The sequence below is a fragment of the Atractosteus spatula genome, chromosome 15 (assembly GCF_055471065.1).
Source record: "Atractosteus spatula isolate fAtrSpa1 chromosome 15, fAtrSpa1.hap1, whole genome shotgun sequence".
NCBI lineage: Eukaryota > Metazoa > Chordata > Actinopteri > Semionotiformes > Lepisosteidae > Atractosteus > Atractosteus spatula.
The window spans coordinates 16,572,669-16,589,812 of NC_142720.1; the positions used below are offsets into that span (position 1 = coordinate 16,572,669).

The following is a 17,144-nucleotide window of genomic DNA, read 5'->3' on the forward strand; positions in this document are numbered from 1 at the left end:
TCCTTTGTTTTTGACGATTACTACCATTAAGCATATTGCAGTATATTCAAAATTGCATAAATTCCTCATTTAAGTGAATATTTTTGTCATAAATCAAATGCTCAGACTGAGAACTGTTATGGCTGAAAGAAGTTTGGCTGTAAAACATTGAGCAAGGGAGACTCAACATGCAAAACAAAATCTGTTGCTGTTTTGACTATGCGGTATAAACTGAATTTAGAAAACTCATTTTCACCAAATTAGCTTATTGTGAAAGAACAAGGACCATCTGACCCACTGTATACCATTGCCATTATCATGAACGTTTCTATGAGGGTTCAAAATCTACGCAGCGTTGTCATGACAATCCCACTGTATCAACAGGAGCACGCTCAGCTGCACGAGCAATAATAGAGACAGCTGCCTGTGCTGCTTAAAAAGAAAGACTTTTTATTTCCCCTTGTGTCTAATTATTGCTATTGACTCATAATTTTGCCACAGGCTAATCACAGCCTCTATGGCAGACACAATGGCAGATTTATCATGTGTGCAGATCCTAACCTTAAAGTGACGCAAGCTATATAGGAGAACACAGCCCAGGTTGCCTTCGTCAGACATGACTAAATGTTTTGTGCTTTTTAAAACCCTTACTACTGGCCATCCCAGGTCTGAGATCAAATTATACACCATGCACAACCACTGCCAGTCACAACCCAAGCATTGGTTCATTTCATTAAGAGTGATGATGGCTCTAATGGACCTCACTGCTGTCTGATAAGGGCAGCTGTAGAACACTGAACTGAAGACGACAGCAGAACAGAACTGCAGTTCTCATCCGGCTAAACCAGAGACACAAAATCTTAATGCTACAGCGACTCATTCTGGGATAGTTTTATAACATAAGATATGGGTATTGACCCTGTCCAATTCCTGTTTCTACAGAACATATCTAAAAACACTTTGAAGACATCTGCATATAGTCAGAAGAGCCTGGTCTAGTCAGACACCATTCAAATTCCTGAAAATCTAACCTCCACGGATATATCAAACCTCCAGTGATATACTGTACAAGATTTCATCTTATGCATACACTGTACATCAGTGACCCCAAGCTAAGATAAGTTTGAAATTAAACCCTCATGTTTAAATCCTACTGTAACAATCGGTAACAATGTACTAGCCTCTATCCATAGACTAGTGAACCATACTATCAAGCCAGTGCACTAACTCAGCACCGACCTTATTTGATGTACCATAGGCCAAGGCCACAAGAGAACCAGTAGTGATCATTCAACAAGTCATTTCAGCCTAGATTCCTTTCCAGACTCCAGTAAGGACAGGTTACAAGTTCTGAGTCCTAGATCTTTACCACACAAGGGCTGTCAGTCTCATACCATTTCAGAACACAGAATTTTAATTTCAGTGACAGTAAATAATGTTTCAAAATGCTTATAACAGTAGAATTCCATTACAGATTTACAATTTAGTGACCATGAAAGAGCATAGCAGTTTCACATACAACATGAGGAGCTGCAATATCTGCTGATGCTCATATGACATTCAAGAAGCTTTTTCTTTATGGAAGCATTGACATGCTCCTAAAACATGGTTGACATTTTGAAACAAAAAAATGCTTTGTTCACATTCCTGTCTGTTTCCTTTCCAAGACTCATCTTTTATCTGTGAGAATGTTAACAGCATTGTAAGAAAAAAAAGTCTTAAAAAGACTTAATTTTAATTTCATTAAAACACAGTTATTCTTATGTTTTTATGGGGGATTCATTGAGTCCTGTGCAATTAGTTGTGATTTATTTCAGAGCAGCCTGAGAAGTCAAATAGTTTCATGAGGTAATATTTTTATGTGAATTATATGTTTATATTGCCCAATATATCAAACTTTTCCTACCTTTAATAATTAGTTTACACCAGCCAAGCATTTTAATACAATTGTAAAAACATTCTAAAGTATATTTTTAACTATTCTATTACATTGAGAGACAGTCTTTGAAATTACAGATAATTGTTATCATATAATGACTTAAATTTTCTGATCGGTTAAAAATAAATACAAAAGCCAAAAATAATAATTATTCCCTCTTCTTTAAGAGAAATGGAGGTATTAATTAAATAAAATTACAGTAAAAAATAAAACAATATTCTTGGTTTACTTTGACATCATTAGGGCACACCATACACCATGCTGTCTAACAGGAAATTAGAAAAACGTCCTTAAAAAGATATTGCGTCAGATGCAGATTTATTACTCATTTGACTACTCTATTAATCCAAAGCAATATGTACTGCTGGAAATTAATAAAGTGTTCAGAAATGAAAGGTTTTAAAGTATATTTGTGTTTCTCTACAGTGCTAGTTCACTCACAACCTTGTCTTAAAAGAAATAAACTGCAGTATACCCCTGAATTTCCCATTCCTAACAAATAATCCGTCTTCAGTCAACTTGTTACAGAAGGCCACTTAACCTGATGAGAGCTATGCAACATGGAGCATATACAGTACTAGAAGCATAAGATTCAAGGCTTGACTGAGAACATATGACTGCTCTTACAGCTCACAAAGAAACGGACAATTCAATAATCAAACCCTAAACCCAAATTCTCTGAGACAGCAGCACTAACAGAAGGAGTTGTATATAAATACTGTATTCCAATCTATGCAAATGAGGCCTTGGGTTCAGTTTATTCCCTGTTTGTGTAGGTTTCCTCTGGGTGTCCCATTTACCTCCCAAAGGCTGGAAGGTTAATTGTAGAGTGACAGCATGACGCTACAGCAGGGTCTCACAAGTGATCTAATTCAGGGGTCTCCATCCCTGGTTCTAGAGAGACCCTGCCTGTCCAGTCAATCATACATTGTAGGTCACCCTGAATCACCTGTTTTTTTTTTTAAGATTAGGAACATCTGCAAGGTATTGATCAATTAATCAAGTAATTTGTTTGATTAAGGAACCTTTGGTCCTTCACGTCTGGATCGTCTTGAGATGAAGGTTCCAGATAATCTCTAACAAATTACTTGTTCAACGTGCAGTGGTTAGCATTGCTGCCTTGGAGTGCTGGGGCCCTCAGTTCAGTTCCAGACCTGGGTTAGGGTTAGCAATCTGCTTGGAGATTGCATGTTCTCCTCACTTTTGTTTTGGTGCTGCACTTTCCTCCCACAGTAGGTTCATTGGCTTCTGTAAAATTGGCCCTGGTGTGAGTGTGTGTGTTTGTGGCTGTGTGGGCCCTGCTGTTGATTGGTGTCCTGTCCTGCATGTATGCCATATTGTGTCCAGTGCTTCTTGGGATCAGCTCTGGGCCACTGCCACCCTGAATTGGATAAGCAGTTGTTGAAAGTGAAGTGAATCTCTCCGGGATTTCACTGGCCCTAGAAGCAAAAGCACGAGGAATTTCAATGGATGTGGAGATTTGTTAACAAGAGAGGGCACCAGTGTTCATCTTTGAGCAGTGCTAGTCGGATAGCTTAAAGGCTTTCTTTACAATAAACTGAGCATCAAAAGTCTATAATCTATAATGTAAAGTCTTAAATCTCTCTATGTAAGTTTTTAAAAAAAATAAGTAGGCAGATTTCAGATGTTTTTACTGTCATTTTGATTAATTGATCACTTACGACTAACCTCCAAACACTCGAGTGACTTTGATTGTTGCATTAACTCTAAATCGCTTCCTAAATGAGGGAGGTGTTTGGGCACGTGTGTTGAGGGGATGTAATCTGATGAAAAATACGAAAAGGAAAAATATAGAAAAGGACTGATTTGCTCTGCTTTCTGAGAGAAAATCTTTGCTATTAGTATGCCATTGGAGGCTAACTAGTCAGGTGGACCCACCAGCACTGGATTAAAGTCTTCTTTTCAATGAATCAAAACCTTTGAATCAAATGTAGACCACCCTGATGGATACCTCTGGACACACCCCATTGGATGTTAGCAAGTGAGGTGCAGACACATGGACCGATAAGCTAATCCATCAAATGATCAATATGGTTCAATTGGAGATCTGGGGTACTATCTGCATGGAGTTTGTGGGCTCTCCTCACCTTTGCAAGGGTTTCCTTCAGGTGCTCTGGTTTCCTCTCACAGTCCAGACATACAGGTAGCTCTGGCCCTGGCCCTGTGATTGTGTTTGTTTGTGTCTGTGTGTGCCCTGCCGTGCACTGGCGTCCTGTGCAGGGTGTACCACCCCTTGTGACTGGTGCTTGTCGAGATTTCCTCGTAAGCCTAAATTGGACGCAGCAGTTAGAGGATAGATGGACATGTTTAACAGATCACAGCGAAATTGTTGCAGGTGATTAACCAGGGAAACCCATAACAAATCATGTGACAGCAATTAGCCAAAACCGTGCAAGTGAAATGAAGAAAATGTGTATTTGTCCAACCTTTTACACTTTGACATGTAAGTCGTATAGTACAGTTCTAAACTGCAAGCATAGCACGGGATTTCTCTTCTTATGCTATCGCTGTTCTCTGCAGTATAGTATCTCCTGAAACTATCACAGTAACGCAATTAGTAGTAACTACTGTATACAGTACCTTTCACGCTTAATGTAAAAGCCATGTCAGCTGGAAGCTTTAGTGATTTTCAAATATATTCCTTTGTCTTCTTAATGGTAGCGTACAACCACCGATCGCAAATACACCAAATGCACTAGAATCCGTATAATGATGTTAAATAACATGATAAAGTAGAAAAAAATAAACGTGTTGCTTTCAGAATACATTCACTTTTAACTATAATATAATTTATTTTGTTTATGTTTCTAATGTCGTATTTGTTTTTTTCATTTAGTACAATTTATTTTTAAAATGTGGGTTGAATTTAATCTCAAAATGTGTGCAATAGGTAGTCAAGAAGAGTCACAAACCATCTCATTCAGTGCAGCCTTTTCAGCGTGTTTAATTAGTATGTGTCCTCAGTGGAACAATCCAAACTGATCACAAGAGGAAAGTTCATTCTGAGAATGCGAACTTGTACTTCCGTTGACTTTCATAACCCTGCACAAAACTGGCAATCGATTACCGGCTATCAGATCACAGATTTGGTCTCCATCGAGATCTTCGGTCTCTGCAAGCAGCAGGGGTCCCTGGTATCAATGGACCATAGTGTAATTCCACAGTCACACATCTATCAGTTCTGACGTGGTCACCAACGTGACGAAAATATTAAAGCAGATTCGCTCTGGTGAATAATCTGTTGTATAAATACAGCCTGCGGGATGAAGAGGAGCTCTGTGCGTGCAGACCTCTCCAGGTAAACTACAGAAAAAGAAAAACTCGTCACCGAGGCAGCTGTTGCAGTCAGGTTTAGAAAGTTACTGAAAACCTGATACTTTCCCAACAGAAACATTGTTTCTCCTTTAACATTTTTCAAGCACAAGGCAAAATAGTGTCTAAAATGGAATTGCATAAGGCAGCTACAGAAATGAACGGGGTTTGCAACGGAAAGATTGTCACAGAGTTCAATTGCCGCAACGGGTTTAGCGAGCTAGCAATAGAGGCGAAGAAAGCAGCAGTGCAGTGCAAGCACGACAAGTCCCGCAAGAAATGTGAGGAGGAGTCAAATCTGCAGGCGCTAGAGGATGCGTACACCACCATCCTCCAGGGTCTGGGGGAGAACACCGACCGCCAGGGTCTGCTGCTGACGCCGCGCAGAGCTGCCAAAGCGATGCAATTCCTCACCAAAGGGTACCACGAGACCATCTACGGTAAGTGCACGCGTGAGCTCTTGCATTAGGTACCAATTGCCAATGGGCTATTATCCAGCGTCGGTAGTCATCTTGTGAGTTCATTAATAATGGGGTATTGGTGAAGAGTGAAGAGTGACGGGAGTATATTATATACAATACAATATGGGCATTAGAAAATATGTTGAGTAACACTTACTGTACATGCGTCATTAAGTTCCCATGACGTTGCCAGTTACTGTACTAAATTTATCCTGATTATAAAATCCAGCGTCCTGGAAATAATTTCCCACATTCCCGGAGAGACCATTTTATAACAGTTGTTGTTCCTGATGTTATATACCACAAACACGAAAAATTGCCTTTTGAACAGGGATTCCTATACATTCATTATAGCACAGAATATACTTCAACTACACTGCTGGGACCAGACAAAGCCGAAGAGCTCCACATTTTCGACGGGTAACGGTAGTTTTCAAGGCAGTCCATTGTAAACTGTGGCTAGTGATTGTTCAGCCAGGCATATAAAGAAGAAGCCACGAACTTAACCTGCTGGAAGACAAGGAAGCAACATACCGTATGTAGAAAAACTCATTGGGGTTTTCTTCCAATTTCCAGCATATTGAAGGGTATTGTGTGTGGTGCTTTTTTTAAGAGCACGTTTTCTTCTTCAGTAGGTAGCCTTAAATGACACTGCAAGGTTATACATCCCATCCCATGTTTTATAAGGTTAATATTTTAAACTTTAATCATTTAATTCAACCATATTCTGTTCTGTGAATGTTTGCAACTGAATTTTAGAAAAGATTATACATTTAGACAGGGATATTGACAAAAGAACTTATTACTGTGGACTGAAGATCAGTGTGTTTCCCAAGCATTAAGTGTTGCAAAGATCGAGCAGCTGTTAAAATGTTCAAACCGCATGTCCTTGAACTCAAAAACGTGTCATTAAACTCCATTCCCAAGCTTGAACAAAGTGCAATGGATACCGTAGGATAAATCTGCACCTTGGTTAGCACTGCTGCCTTGCAGTGCGGAAGTCCCAGGTTCAATTCGTGGAGTGCTATCTGAGTGGAGTTTATATGTGCTCCCTGTTTTGTCAGGTGCTCCAGTTTTCTCCCACAGTCCCAAGACTTCACAATAGGTTAATTGGCTTCTGGGAAAATTGGCCCTGGTGTGAATGTGTGCACGTCTGTGTTTGTGTGTACCTTGCGATGGACTGGTGTCCAGTCTAGGATGTATCCTGCCTTGCTCCTGTTACTTTCCCTGTTACTGGGATAGGCTCCCCAGACCCTGAATTGGATGAAGTGGTTAGTAAATGGAGGGATAAATAATGTAATTAACAACCAGTTTAGAAAAAATAGTTTTGAATTCTTAAAATTGTACATAAATCTATCACAATAGGTAAAAACATGCATAATGCATTATAATTATGACCTGAACCATATAATGCGTATTTGTGATAACCTCCCACAATAAGTCTTATTATGAACAGAGCATATATTCTGTTCTGTAAAGCAATTAATTCTCTTTGTATAGTATACAATTAAATTACATTTTATAATGCATGTAAAAAGATTATATTATTTTTTTATAAAAGCCATGGCTGACCACATACTGTAAGTCTGTCACAGTTGATTGAAACGCTGCATAACACTTTACGCATACATTCCACTAAATTAAAAGTTTCTAAAGCTCAATAATCTGCAATTTTACAGTTCTATAATTCTACACAAAAACATATTCATTCAGTTTTTGACCTAGAGGCAATATATGTTAAAAAAATATCTGAGTGCTCTTCTTTAACTTGAGTTTTGTGTAGCTTTGTAGTGCAAGTGGAACACTGACTGTGAAGATGAATTTTTAAAGCCAAAGGACAACCTGCTATTGCAAAAAAGAAGTTTTTGTTTAAAGAGACCTAACATTTTCTGAATGAAAAGATTACAGTTTGTGAGGCTATTTGATGTTTTAGACTTAGAAAGTCACTGGCAAAAGATTAATGGGACTTTTGTCATGAAGGGTAATGATACTATATACTCATGCCCATGCAAGGGAGTATAAGGGATAAAGAATTTGGCAAAATAATAAGATGAATTCTCAGGATTACTACTTTTGCCTTGACGGCGTAGTAAATGTAAAAGAGCCTCTGTATATTGCAGACTCATTTCCTTCTGCAATTTGTACAATAATTGTTCTATATAAAATGTATTCAAAATGAGAACATTATGCTGTTTCCTGCTTCTTTATATTTTGTTGATGACTACCGTTTGTCCTAATAGAAATCTCTTAGATCTATTTTCACAGTGAATATAAGACTAGTAATTTGCCATACATTCCATGTAAAATCAAACTTGCTTTAAGAAAAGAATACATTTCTCATAATCCAACAGCTGACCTTTTGCCTGGTGGTATGAATTGGATGATTTTTGGAGGAATAATGGTTACTAGAACAATATGTTGTGAACATGTGTTTCAACTGCAGTGAGGATTATTACCGATTAATAATGGTGGCAGAGGTCAGGACCATATTACATTAAAACCCTGGCCACATTCATGAATTAGGCTGTTCTTGGTTTCTCACAGGAGTTTAAAATTCAAATAACATTCACCTGATCTGACAGTATCAGAAAAAACTGTTCATTCCTTTGTTTTGTTACAGCTATTAATCGTAGTTAAACTATTTCCCTTGTTTCAGAAATCCTGAATGATGCCATCTTTGATGAAGACCATGATGAAATGGTGATTGTGAAGGACATCGACATGTTTTCACTCTGTGAACATCATCTGGTGCCTTTCTTTGGCAGGGTATGTCTGGCACTGCACCTCAGCTTTCACCACAGAGTGGGGCTTAGTTCTAAGTCTCTCAAGATGTTTCAAGTTTTGCATTACAAATCCATTAACAATATTTATTGAAAATTCTGCTGTGGCAAACACAGGGGCTAAATGGGCACACCTGAGAAACTCCCTAGGACTCCTGATCATGTACTGTAAATGCATGCAAAAGCTCTGCTGGTGGACCTGCCTGCAAACATCTGTAGGCTGTAGTTCTTCAGATCTTTGAGTACATCTACTAGCTATACAAAAGAACACTATTTGTTTATTCAGGTTGCATAGAAGTATTACAACTGCAGCTCATCTCTGAAAACTCTGTTAATGAGTTCTTCTGCTAGTGCTGAACAAACATGACCTGGGACAGAAGCACTGGCTTATCAAATTTGTTTGGATAGACTTTTGTATGTATTCATTAGTTCAGAATGAAATAAACCAGAAATCAGTGAAGATTGAGCAAGAGAATCCTTCACAGAAAGGGGTTATCAGTAGTTTGCATTTATAGCAACTAAACCAAGTATGAATTTACTGCTGATATAAGATTCCAGCCACCATCACAAATCAGGCTTGCATTCTGCATCAAAAAAAGGCAAAGAGCCAAACCAAAGTTATACAGACTAATAAATTTAATGCAACACTTTTAACTCTGAAATATTTACACACTTTAAAATCAGATGATAGCCATTACCTTCATTCAGTGCACATTCTGCGCTTTGATGACTGAAAATGGCAGATAGACCTAGAGAACAATATTGCAATTCATTTGAATTGTTTTCTGTAATCTAAACTAGTAATTTGCTACAGGAAAAAAACAGGATTTAGTCCTTAAATCCATAAATCTTATTCTTAATTAACACTACGCACATTTGCATAAACACATTGCAGCATTGAGAAATATGAATGGGAGCTAATCTCAGTGAGGTCAGTTGTCCTAGATCTGAGAAAACCTACAGGGGAACTCTTTTATGCCCACTCAGTTTACCATAGTCATTTGTTATGTTTGAACTGCAATGTATAATGCAGCATGATCAAAGACTATTAGAACTATGTATACTTAACACTTTTAGTAGTGAGTCTGAGTGATAAGTGATCTTTTGAGGGTTTTTTACATTGCATATATGCAAAATATCAACCTCCAATCACAAATTCAAAAAGTAATTAAAATATTAAAGTATAGCTAATACCTGTATGTCTATGTTTAATATTTTCCTCTTCCCTTATGTCATATCCCATTCAATTTTTAGGTTCACATAGGCTATCTGCCAAGCAAAAAAGTTGTCGGGCTGAGCAAGCTGGCAAGGTAAGAACAAACACTGAAAAGCAGGGGAACTGCTCCCCATAGCACAGAGCCCTGAGGGTGGATACAGGTTCAGAAAGAACACAGCTCCTGTGCCAGCAAAGCTCTGCACTGTCAGCAATGTGATATTCAAAGGAAATTAACTGTAATTAGCACTATGTTAAAAGACCTGTTAATTTAGCAGGGCTCTAGATACATTCTTTAAGCATTTACATTCACTAGCCATTGCATTTGAGTCAGTCATGTATCCTGTAATAAAAACCTGTACAAATTTCCTCTCTGTCTTCCTGCAATCCTTACTTTAGATAAAACCAATCCACATAATACTACATATAAAATTATTAAACCTTTTTGTGCTTACAATTTATTTTTCTACAGTTTCTTAATATTTGTCGTAGAAAGCCGTCAAACTCTAAGGTTTCCAATAGTATATTTTAAATCATGTTCTGTGAATACAGATTTGTTAAAATGTTCAGCCTTTCTCTTTTTTTGTGCATATGGCAAGTGTTTGCTGAATAGTTCATAAAAAGCTTAGCATTGTATATAGTGCAATTGAATGTGTTTTTGAGTCCTGTTATCCCAAACTCTGTGTTTTGTCATGAAACAGAGACATGGATAACGTCTCTCTTGTCTGCAGGGTTGGCAAGAGTGTGTCTATACTGTATAAAAGACCAAGTTTAGTGTTGATAGTCTGTCTCCCAGTCAATCAGACTGTCCTATGAATGAACAGTTGACTTCACCCATGAGAATCGAAGACTGCAGTAGACCCATTAATTACGACTGGCTGCGTTCTTCTGTTATTTCAAGCCGTTGACTTAGCAGCTAAGTAAACCCCTACTGGGTATCATTTATTTCTGTATGGATGTACACAAGACTCAGCCTTGGGACAATAAAGAATGTCACATGTTCACATCAGGGAAAGAATCCCTGGGCTAGCAGGGACACCAGGGATTTTCCTAGCATTAGTGCTGTTCCATTCAGCCCTGAGTATGTTTTTGACCAAATCAATGGTAGTAAATGTCGTTTACAGTGATTATGTTAAGTCATATATCCCTTCGGAAGAATGTCTAGAATGTTGCTGAGTGAGCAGTAGACGCTTTAACAATAACATGTGATAGTCATATATTTTCAGAATTTGTCAGAATCACCCCAGGCATCTTTTACTTAATTCCATCAATGTTCAGAGTAGAATTGTACTCACTCGTCTCAGTTCTGTTGCCTGGGAACGTAATTTGTAGAAATGGATAAAATAATTTTAAACCCTGGGGAAAACTGCCTTTCCATTCCTTCTTAGTGTACTGTGCATTGACACCAAACATGGATGCCACTTATAGAGACCACAGTCTCACAACAACATAAGAGAGGATACAGATGTAAGGAGGCTATTTGGCCCATCTGGTTCACTGGTAATAACTCTCAAATAACTCTCCATAAGTGGTGCTAGAATATAGTTGCAGACTTTCTGCCACCAGTGAATCTTCATTAAATTAATCGTTCAAACATTAGAACTATTTAAATTACAATGCACAAAATCACTTAGATATAGTACAGTTTTACACAGATCCCAGTTACCTGTTGTTTTTCTTTAATTATTATAGTAAAGGCAGTGCCTGATTTATACAATTAAAAAATAACAGAAAGCTAGACTGCAGCCGGTGGGTAAAATTGCAGCTTTATGATCTATAAGACCTTGGCTCTCATCCATTTGCTTTGTCTGGGTCACACTGCTGAACAAGAAGAGGGCTGCCATTTTAGTGACACACAAGCAGAAACCTAAGGGGACAAAGAGCATTTCACCTTTTTCTTGCTCACTGGATTCACCGAATTGGCACTGATGGCCAGTAATTTATTACTGATTAAGTTCATGGGGTACAATGCCAATACTACCGCCAGTAACATTATCTTACAGCAAGTTTAAAGCTGTTTTTTATGTTATTTGAATGTCCTTAATGTAGTATGCCGCAGTCCACTTTACATGGTTTTGAAATTGCATAACTGAATGCCTTTCTCTCTTTTTCAGGATTGTTGAAATCTACAGCCGAAGACTTCAAGGTATGTTTGGTCCAACATCAATGCAAATCAAGGGCAGCAGGTCTGTGTATCAAGTTGCATGTACAGATAAAGATGATTATCATTTGTTTTGCTCATGTACGCAAACAAAAGGTTCATATACTGTACATACTGTATACAGAACAATTTGTGACTTAATTGCAGACAATTCAAAATTAGTCAGACTCTTAGCAGATGAAATTTAATGTATATTAGTTTTACACGCAGATAACAAAAATATAAACCACAAATCTAAAATTGGAAATACTGAGTGTGAAGAAGATATTTATGTAAAAGACTTAGGCTTATGCTGACAGATCATTTAAATCTTCTAGACAGCGTTAAGAACCAATATAAAAAACTAACAGAATTTTAGGAGATCCGGATAAAGGCACATAATTTAAATCAAAGAATGCTATACCAATATTGTACTAGTAGTGTCCCATTTATAATATTGTGAATGATTTGGGTCATCACTGTACAAAAAGGATATTGCTGTTCTGGTATCAGTCCAAAGAAAATTGACCAGATATATTTCTTACTCTGTCTGGCTAAAAATATAAGTATTTTGTGTGGGAAACAGAGGGGCCTTGATTAAAATAATCTCAAAAGTATTAACAAAGCTAGCCCACTGGATATTGTGGATGAGGAGAATGAACGGTGAATCAGAAGTGAAAATGAAGGGAAAGTGGACCAGGTTTCTGGGTGTGTAGAAGAAGCTGCCCAGCTGAGTACCTGGATTCTGTCACGAGACGGCAGGCTTGGATCCCGGGAACAATTACCTACTAAAAACCAATTGAGTTAGAAGTGCCAAATTGTTTTCCAACTGTTTTATGTTCCTCTAGTATATTGCTGTTCCTATCAGCAGGTACTGATGTGTTTTTATGCTGGCCATGAGTGTTGCCTGCGGTGGTGACTGTTGTGTCAGTGTGTGGTTTGTTTGCGTGCAATGCTGACAGTGTTATTGCTTGGGGGCCTTTGTGCAGTTCAGGAGCGCCTGACGAAGCAGATTGCCGTCGCCATTTCGGAGGCGCTGAAGCCTGCAGGAGTCGCTGTTGTCATCGAGGCCGCGTGAGTGTTTGCCTACAGCTCAGCTAGCACTATCTTCTCATTGACTCACACGCCTTTGAAATCGTTGAGCATCCAGAAGCCAGGCTGAGTTATAGTTACAAAACAGCCGGTTCACAATCATGCCTGTTTTACAACAGAAAAAAACCCCTAAATGAATAGGTCAAACCGTTTTTTTAAGACAAAAATAGATAGCATTTGGAGAGAAAATCAATTTGATAATTCATGCTTGAAATATTTTGCTTTGGCCTTTAACTTGCGGCTTACCATCCTGTGATCATCATGAGTGCATGGAAAATGTACAATAAACGTTTAGTTGCCTTAAGGCATAAATAAAAGGACACACTGAATGAATTTTGGGGTTTAAAACTCTTTGCTGCAGGTGATTGCATTAGATGTGAGTTGAGCAGTTAGTATGGCTGGTAACTACTGACTCTGAGACTGCAAGCTGATATACCTTGTGCTGTTGTGTTCCAGGCACATGTGCATGGTGATGCGAGGTGTACAGAAGATGAATAGCCGCACTGTGACCAGCACCATGCTGGGGGTGTTCAGAGAGGACCCCAAGACCCGTGAGGAGTTCCTGTCCTTGATTAAAAGCTAATGAACCTCTGACCCACACTGCCATCCCTCAAACACTGTCCACACAACACAGACTCATCTACTGGGCTCTCTCCCTCTGCAACAATACGCTTTTCCAAAAAACTTTTCTATTTGTTAATGTCTGGTGAATAAGCAACACGTTGCTCTATGTTGCTAGTGCTCTCTGTGATCTCTTTAGTTATGGGAAAGCCAACTTGAGTAGCTAAGAACTGGGTCAGCACAGCTAAGGTTTTCTCAGCCCTGACCATTACATGACCAGTACCTCTGATCTCTAGCAACTAGAGCTGCTCTACATATCAGTGCTATGTGGGTTTCCTGCCAATTTGCATAGGAGAAAAGGAGGCTGGTCCCAGTCAGGGTTCCTCATCCTCATCACTGGCTTAGCAGCATTCCAGCCTTTTCCAGTTTTCTCTCATCAGTACAGTAACAACCTTCATTCGCAGAGGGGGGTCCTGACTGGATTAGTGGGTGATGGATCTCACCCAAATCTCCCAAGCACACTTCTGCCATCATTACTTTTCAGAAAGACTCCATGTCATGTACTGTAAGCTGCCAGAAATCTATTTCTATCATTGGGATCAGGGACGGTTTTCAACTAAAAATATGTATTTCTTTTATATATTGGAAATGATATTCCAGTACTGTAACTTTATTTGTTGTTTCCACAATTGCTCAATTGATTTTCATCCTTGGTCAAAGACTATAAGAAAACATTTTAATGTTTTCAATCTCCATACAGTAGCAGTAGACCCTGATTAGAATTACTCTTGGATTACCTAGTGTTGATTTAGTTAGGCAAGCTCAAGACTGATGCAAATTAAAGCCTTTGAAACCACTCCCGAGCATTTATTTCCCATATATGAAATAAACTTAACATAGGCAGTATATTTAGTTTAGTGTTTCTTTACTAATTTTCTTTTGAGCAACAACAGTGAAAGAAAAAACATTCAATGTGAAACTAAGATATGTAGATGCTTTTATCCTATCGAAATCTGTGCCTTGACATCTTCTGTGCAATATCTACGACACCATAAAACACACGTTGTACATAATATATAAATATTTGAGGAAAGAGATCAAATAAGATTTTTTATTGCACAAATCTAATATTTTGATACTTGTTTCATGCCTAACAGAAACACTTCTTCAAATGTACTGTGTAGAGAAGTTCAGGTAATTAAGATGATTTTCTGCTGCTGAGAAACAAAACTGCTCCACACAAATCCTGTTCCTCTGGGAATCAACAAGATGAAGTAGTTATTTATTTTGCATAATGTTTCTGCAGGACCTGTTCACATAAAGAACACAGTTTAGAAGGAAACATGCAAATAATTGGACATCAGTCGTGTACAGTTTCTCAGTAATATTCCAAATGTGAACGTGTGGAGTAAAACTGCTTTAAGCTGACTTAGCACTGAGATACAGGCTTCTTATTTTGAGCCGATGCACAAATGACTCTGCTGCAGTAGACTGGACTTTCTTTTTCAGTGTGACTTTTTACAAAAAAATTAGTGTTCTCTGAGTGTTTATTGAAATGTTCAAATCTGAGTCCCTGCTGTGAAGGAGCTGAAGGGAACTCTCATCTTAACAGATGGCAAAGGGTTGGAATTTGGAGTGCAACCTTTTGAAAATATGTTTAGCACTGATTCCTACAGGACAAAAACACTCTATACAGGGCCATATACGGTCAGTAGAACTAGCCTAGAAATACTCCATTAATGAACTTGAAACACAGTAACATTCACAAGAGGACATTTCTAAATCCAAACCTATCAATTTCCCGGGTTACTGAGCAGCTCCCTAGCAGTTATACTGAGGGGACACCTACTGTATTGCCAGGGACAGCTATAAGTATTTCTGAGGTAAAAGTACTACAACTGTCACCCAGTATTGGTTTAAAATCTGCATCATTACTGGGACCTTACATGGTTATATTTCACTATAGCTGTATGTGCTGTACGTGTGTGTTTCTATGACTCTACATATATTTTTATTGTATTCAAGGAATGGCATTGGTTAATTTAGCTCTGATGTAACGTGAGGTCCTTACGGCATTAAATCTTTGATTTTAATACCGTTTTTTGTAAACTTGTTTTTTCTGAATTACACATAATTACACATAATTCTAACGTTAACTGCTACCTTTGTGTGACTGTAGTTCACATGTTTACATCTAGGAGTGTGCTTTGTGGAAATGTTATGCTGTATTTAAAAAATCTTTCAAAAATAAATGACTCTTCTGTGCCACAACCATCAAAACATCAAAGTTTGTCTTGTTTTACTAAACCTCCAGCTTTAGACTGTAAGTCAGCATAAACTGTTTTAACCTCTTTTTAAGAAAAATAATATCAGCAACATTTAAATAACAGGCCATGACAACAAGCACGCAAAATATTGTGCAATATTGTCATACTGCTGTATGACCCTACTATGACAGCAGTTACATTCCTTGGTTTCAGCAGAGAGGGCAGAGGATTGATCCTCGTCATTACATGAAACTTTTCAGAGAATATCTATCAGACTGTAACCAGTTGAGGATTTTTGTTTTTTCGTTTTTTTGTTTTTTTAAATTGCAGCACCAGTTCATCAGGTTAAGCATTAATGACATTGAAGTCATTCTTCGTGTTTGGATGTGTTTGATATCCCTTCACAAAAAGCACTGTAGCTGTTTGAGCCCAAGTCAAATTACTCACAGGTGTTTCTTCTGGAGGTCTTAAATGCAGATTTCATGGACAGACACCAAAACCTCAGCTATCCACACCCCTGTCAGATTAACAATTGACAATACAGAGTAAAATATGTATTTTCTTAAAGTGGGAAGTAGCTTTACTGAACAGCACCAGCAGAATCACACATTTTACTTTCAGGTACTTAGAACAAACAGAACAGGACTTTATGGAATCTGAAGCGGACATTTATTTTGTTCTCAGGTACAAAAATCTTTACTGATATTCACACTAAACAATGAATTCAAAAACAACACATGAAAATAAGCAAAACATCTCAACTATACATAGTAGGCAGCTTTAAACATAAAATCTCAAAGTACCATGTGACTGGTTTTATGGATGACTTCTTATGTGTTGCACAAAGCAGCATAAACATCCTTTACTGACATACACAGAGGGAGGCTTGGTACCAAATTTAGCCACCGTAATATAAAACAGTGAGTCATCTTCAGGGCCATAACCTCTAATTGGGCAGATGTAAGCAGTGATATACTAGAACACTAGAGCAGTTCAGTTTAGGTCTGTTGCTCTCCCTGATCCGTATAAAGGATTTACGTTCTGGTACATTTAGGAAATTAGTTACATTTCCAATTTTTAGTTCAATGATAAAAATATGGAGTATGGAAAACACAACCAGCAGCAAGGACTTTCAGTACATACAGTAAATGACTTATGACAAAATCATGGTTTGAGCAGACAATCCAAATCAAATTTAATCTTGACAAGTACTACAGACAGATAGTAAGAACACACAATATACATATCCCACGGGCCATTCTGAACACCAGGAGACAGTGGACATAAGAAAGTCTGCAAACAAGAGGCTATTTAGTCCTTTTGACGATGGGGAAAGGATCTGATTACTATTGGCATTTTTTAAGTGCTCATCATGATAA

At 38.1% G+C, this 17,144-nt stretch overlaps 1 protein-coding gene across 1 annotated transcript; it reads left to right on the forward strand.

Moving 5' to 3' along the window:
- The first annotated feature begins 5,338 nt into the window (after window positions 1-5,338).
- On the forward strand, window positions 5,339-15,778 carry gch2 (GTP cyclohydrolase 2). The gene is made up of 6 exons (XM_088934221.1): window positions 5,339-5,691; window positions 8,369-8,478; window positions 9,747-9,802; window positions 11,820-11,851; window positions 12,835-12,919; window positions 13,394-15,778. The coding sequence occupies exons 1-6, from the start codon at window positions 5,382-5,384 to the stop codon at window positions 13,518-13,520; spliced, it is 720 nt and encodes a 239-aa protein (XP_088790347.1). The 5' UTR covers window positions 5,339-5,381; the 3' UTR covers window positions 13,521-15,778.
- Window positions 15,779-17,144: the final 1,366 nt, after the last annotated feature.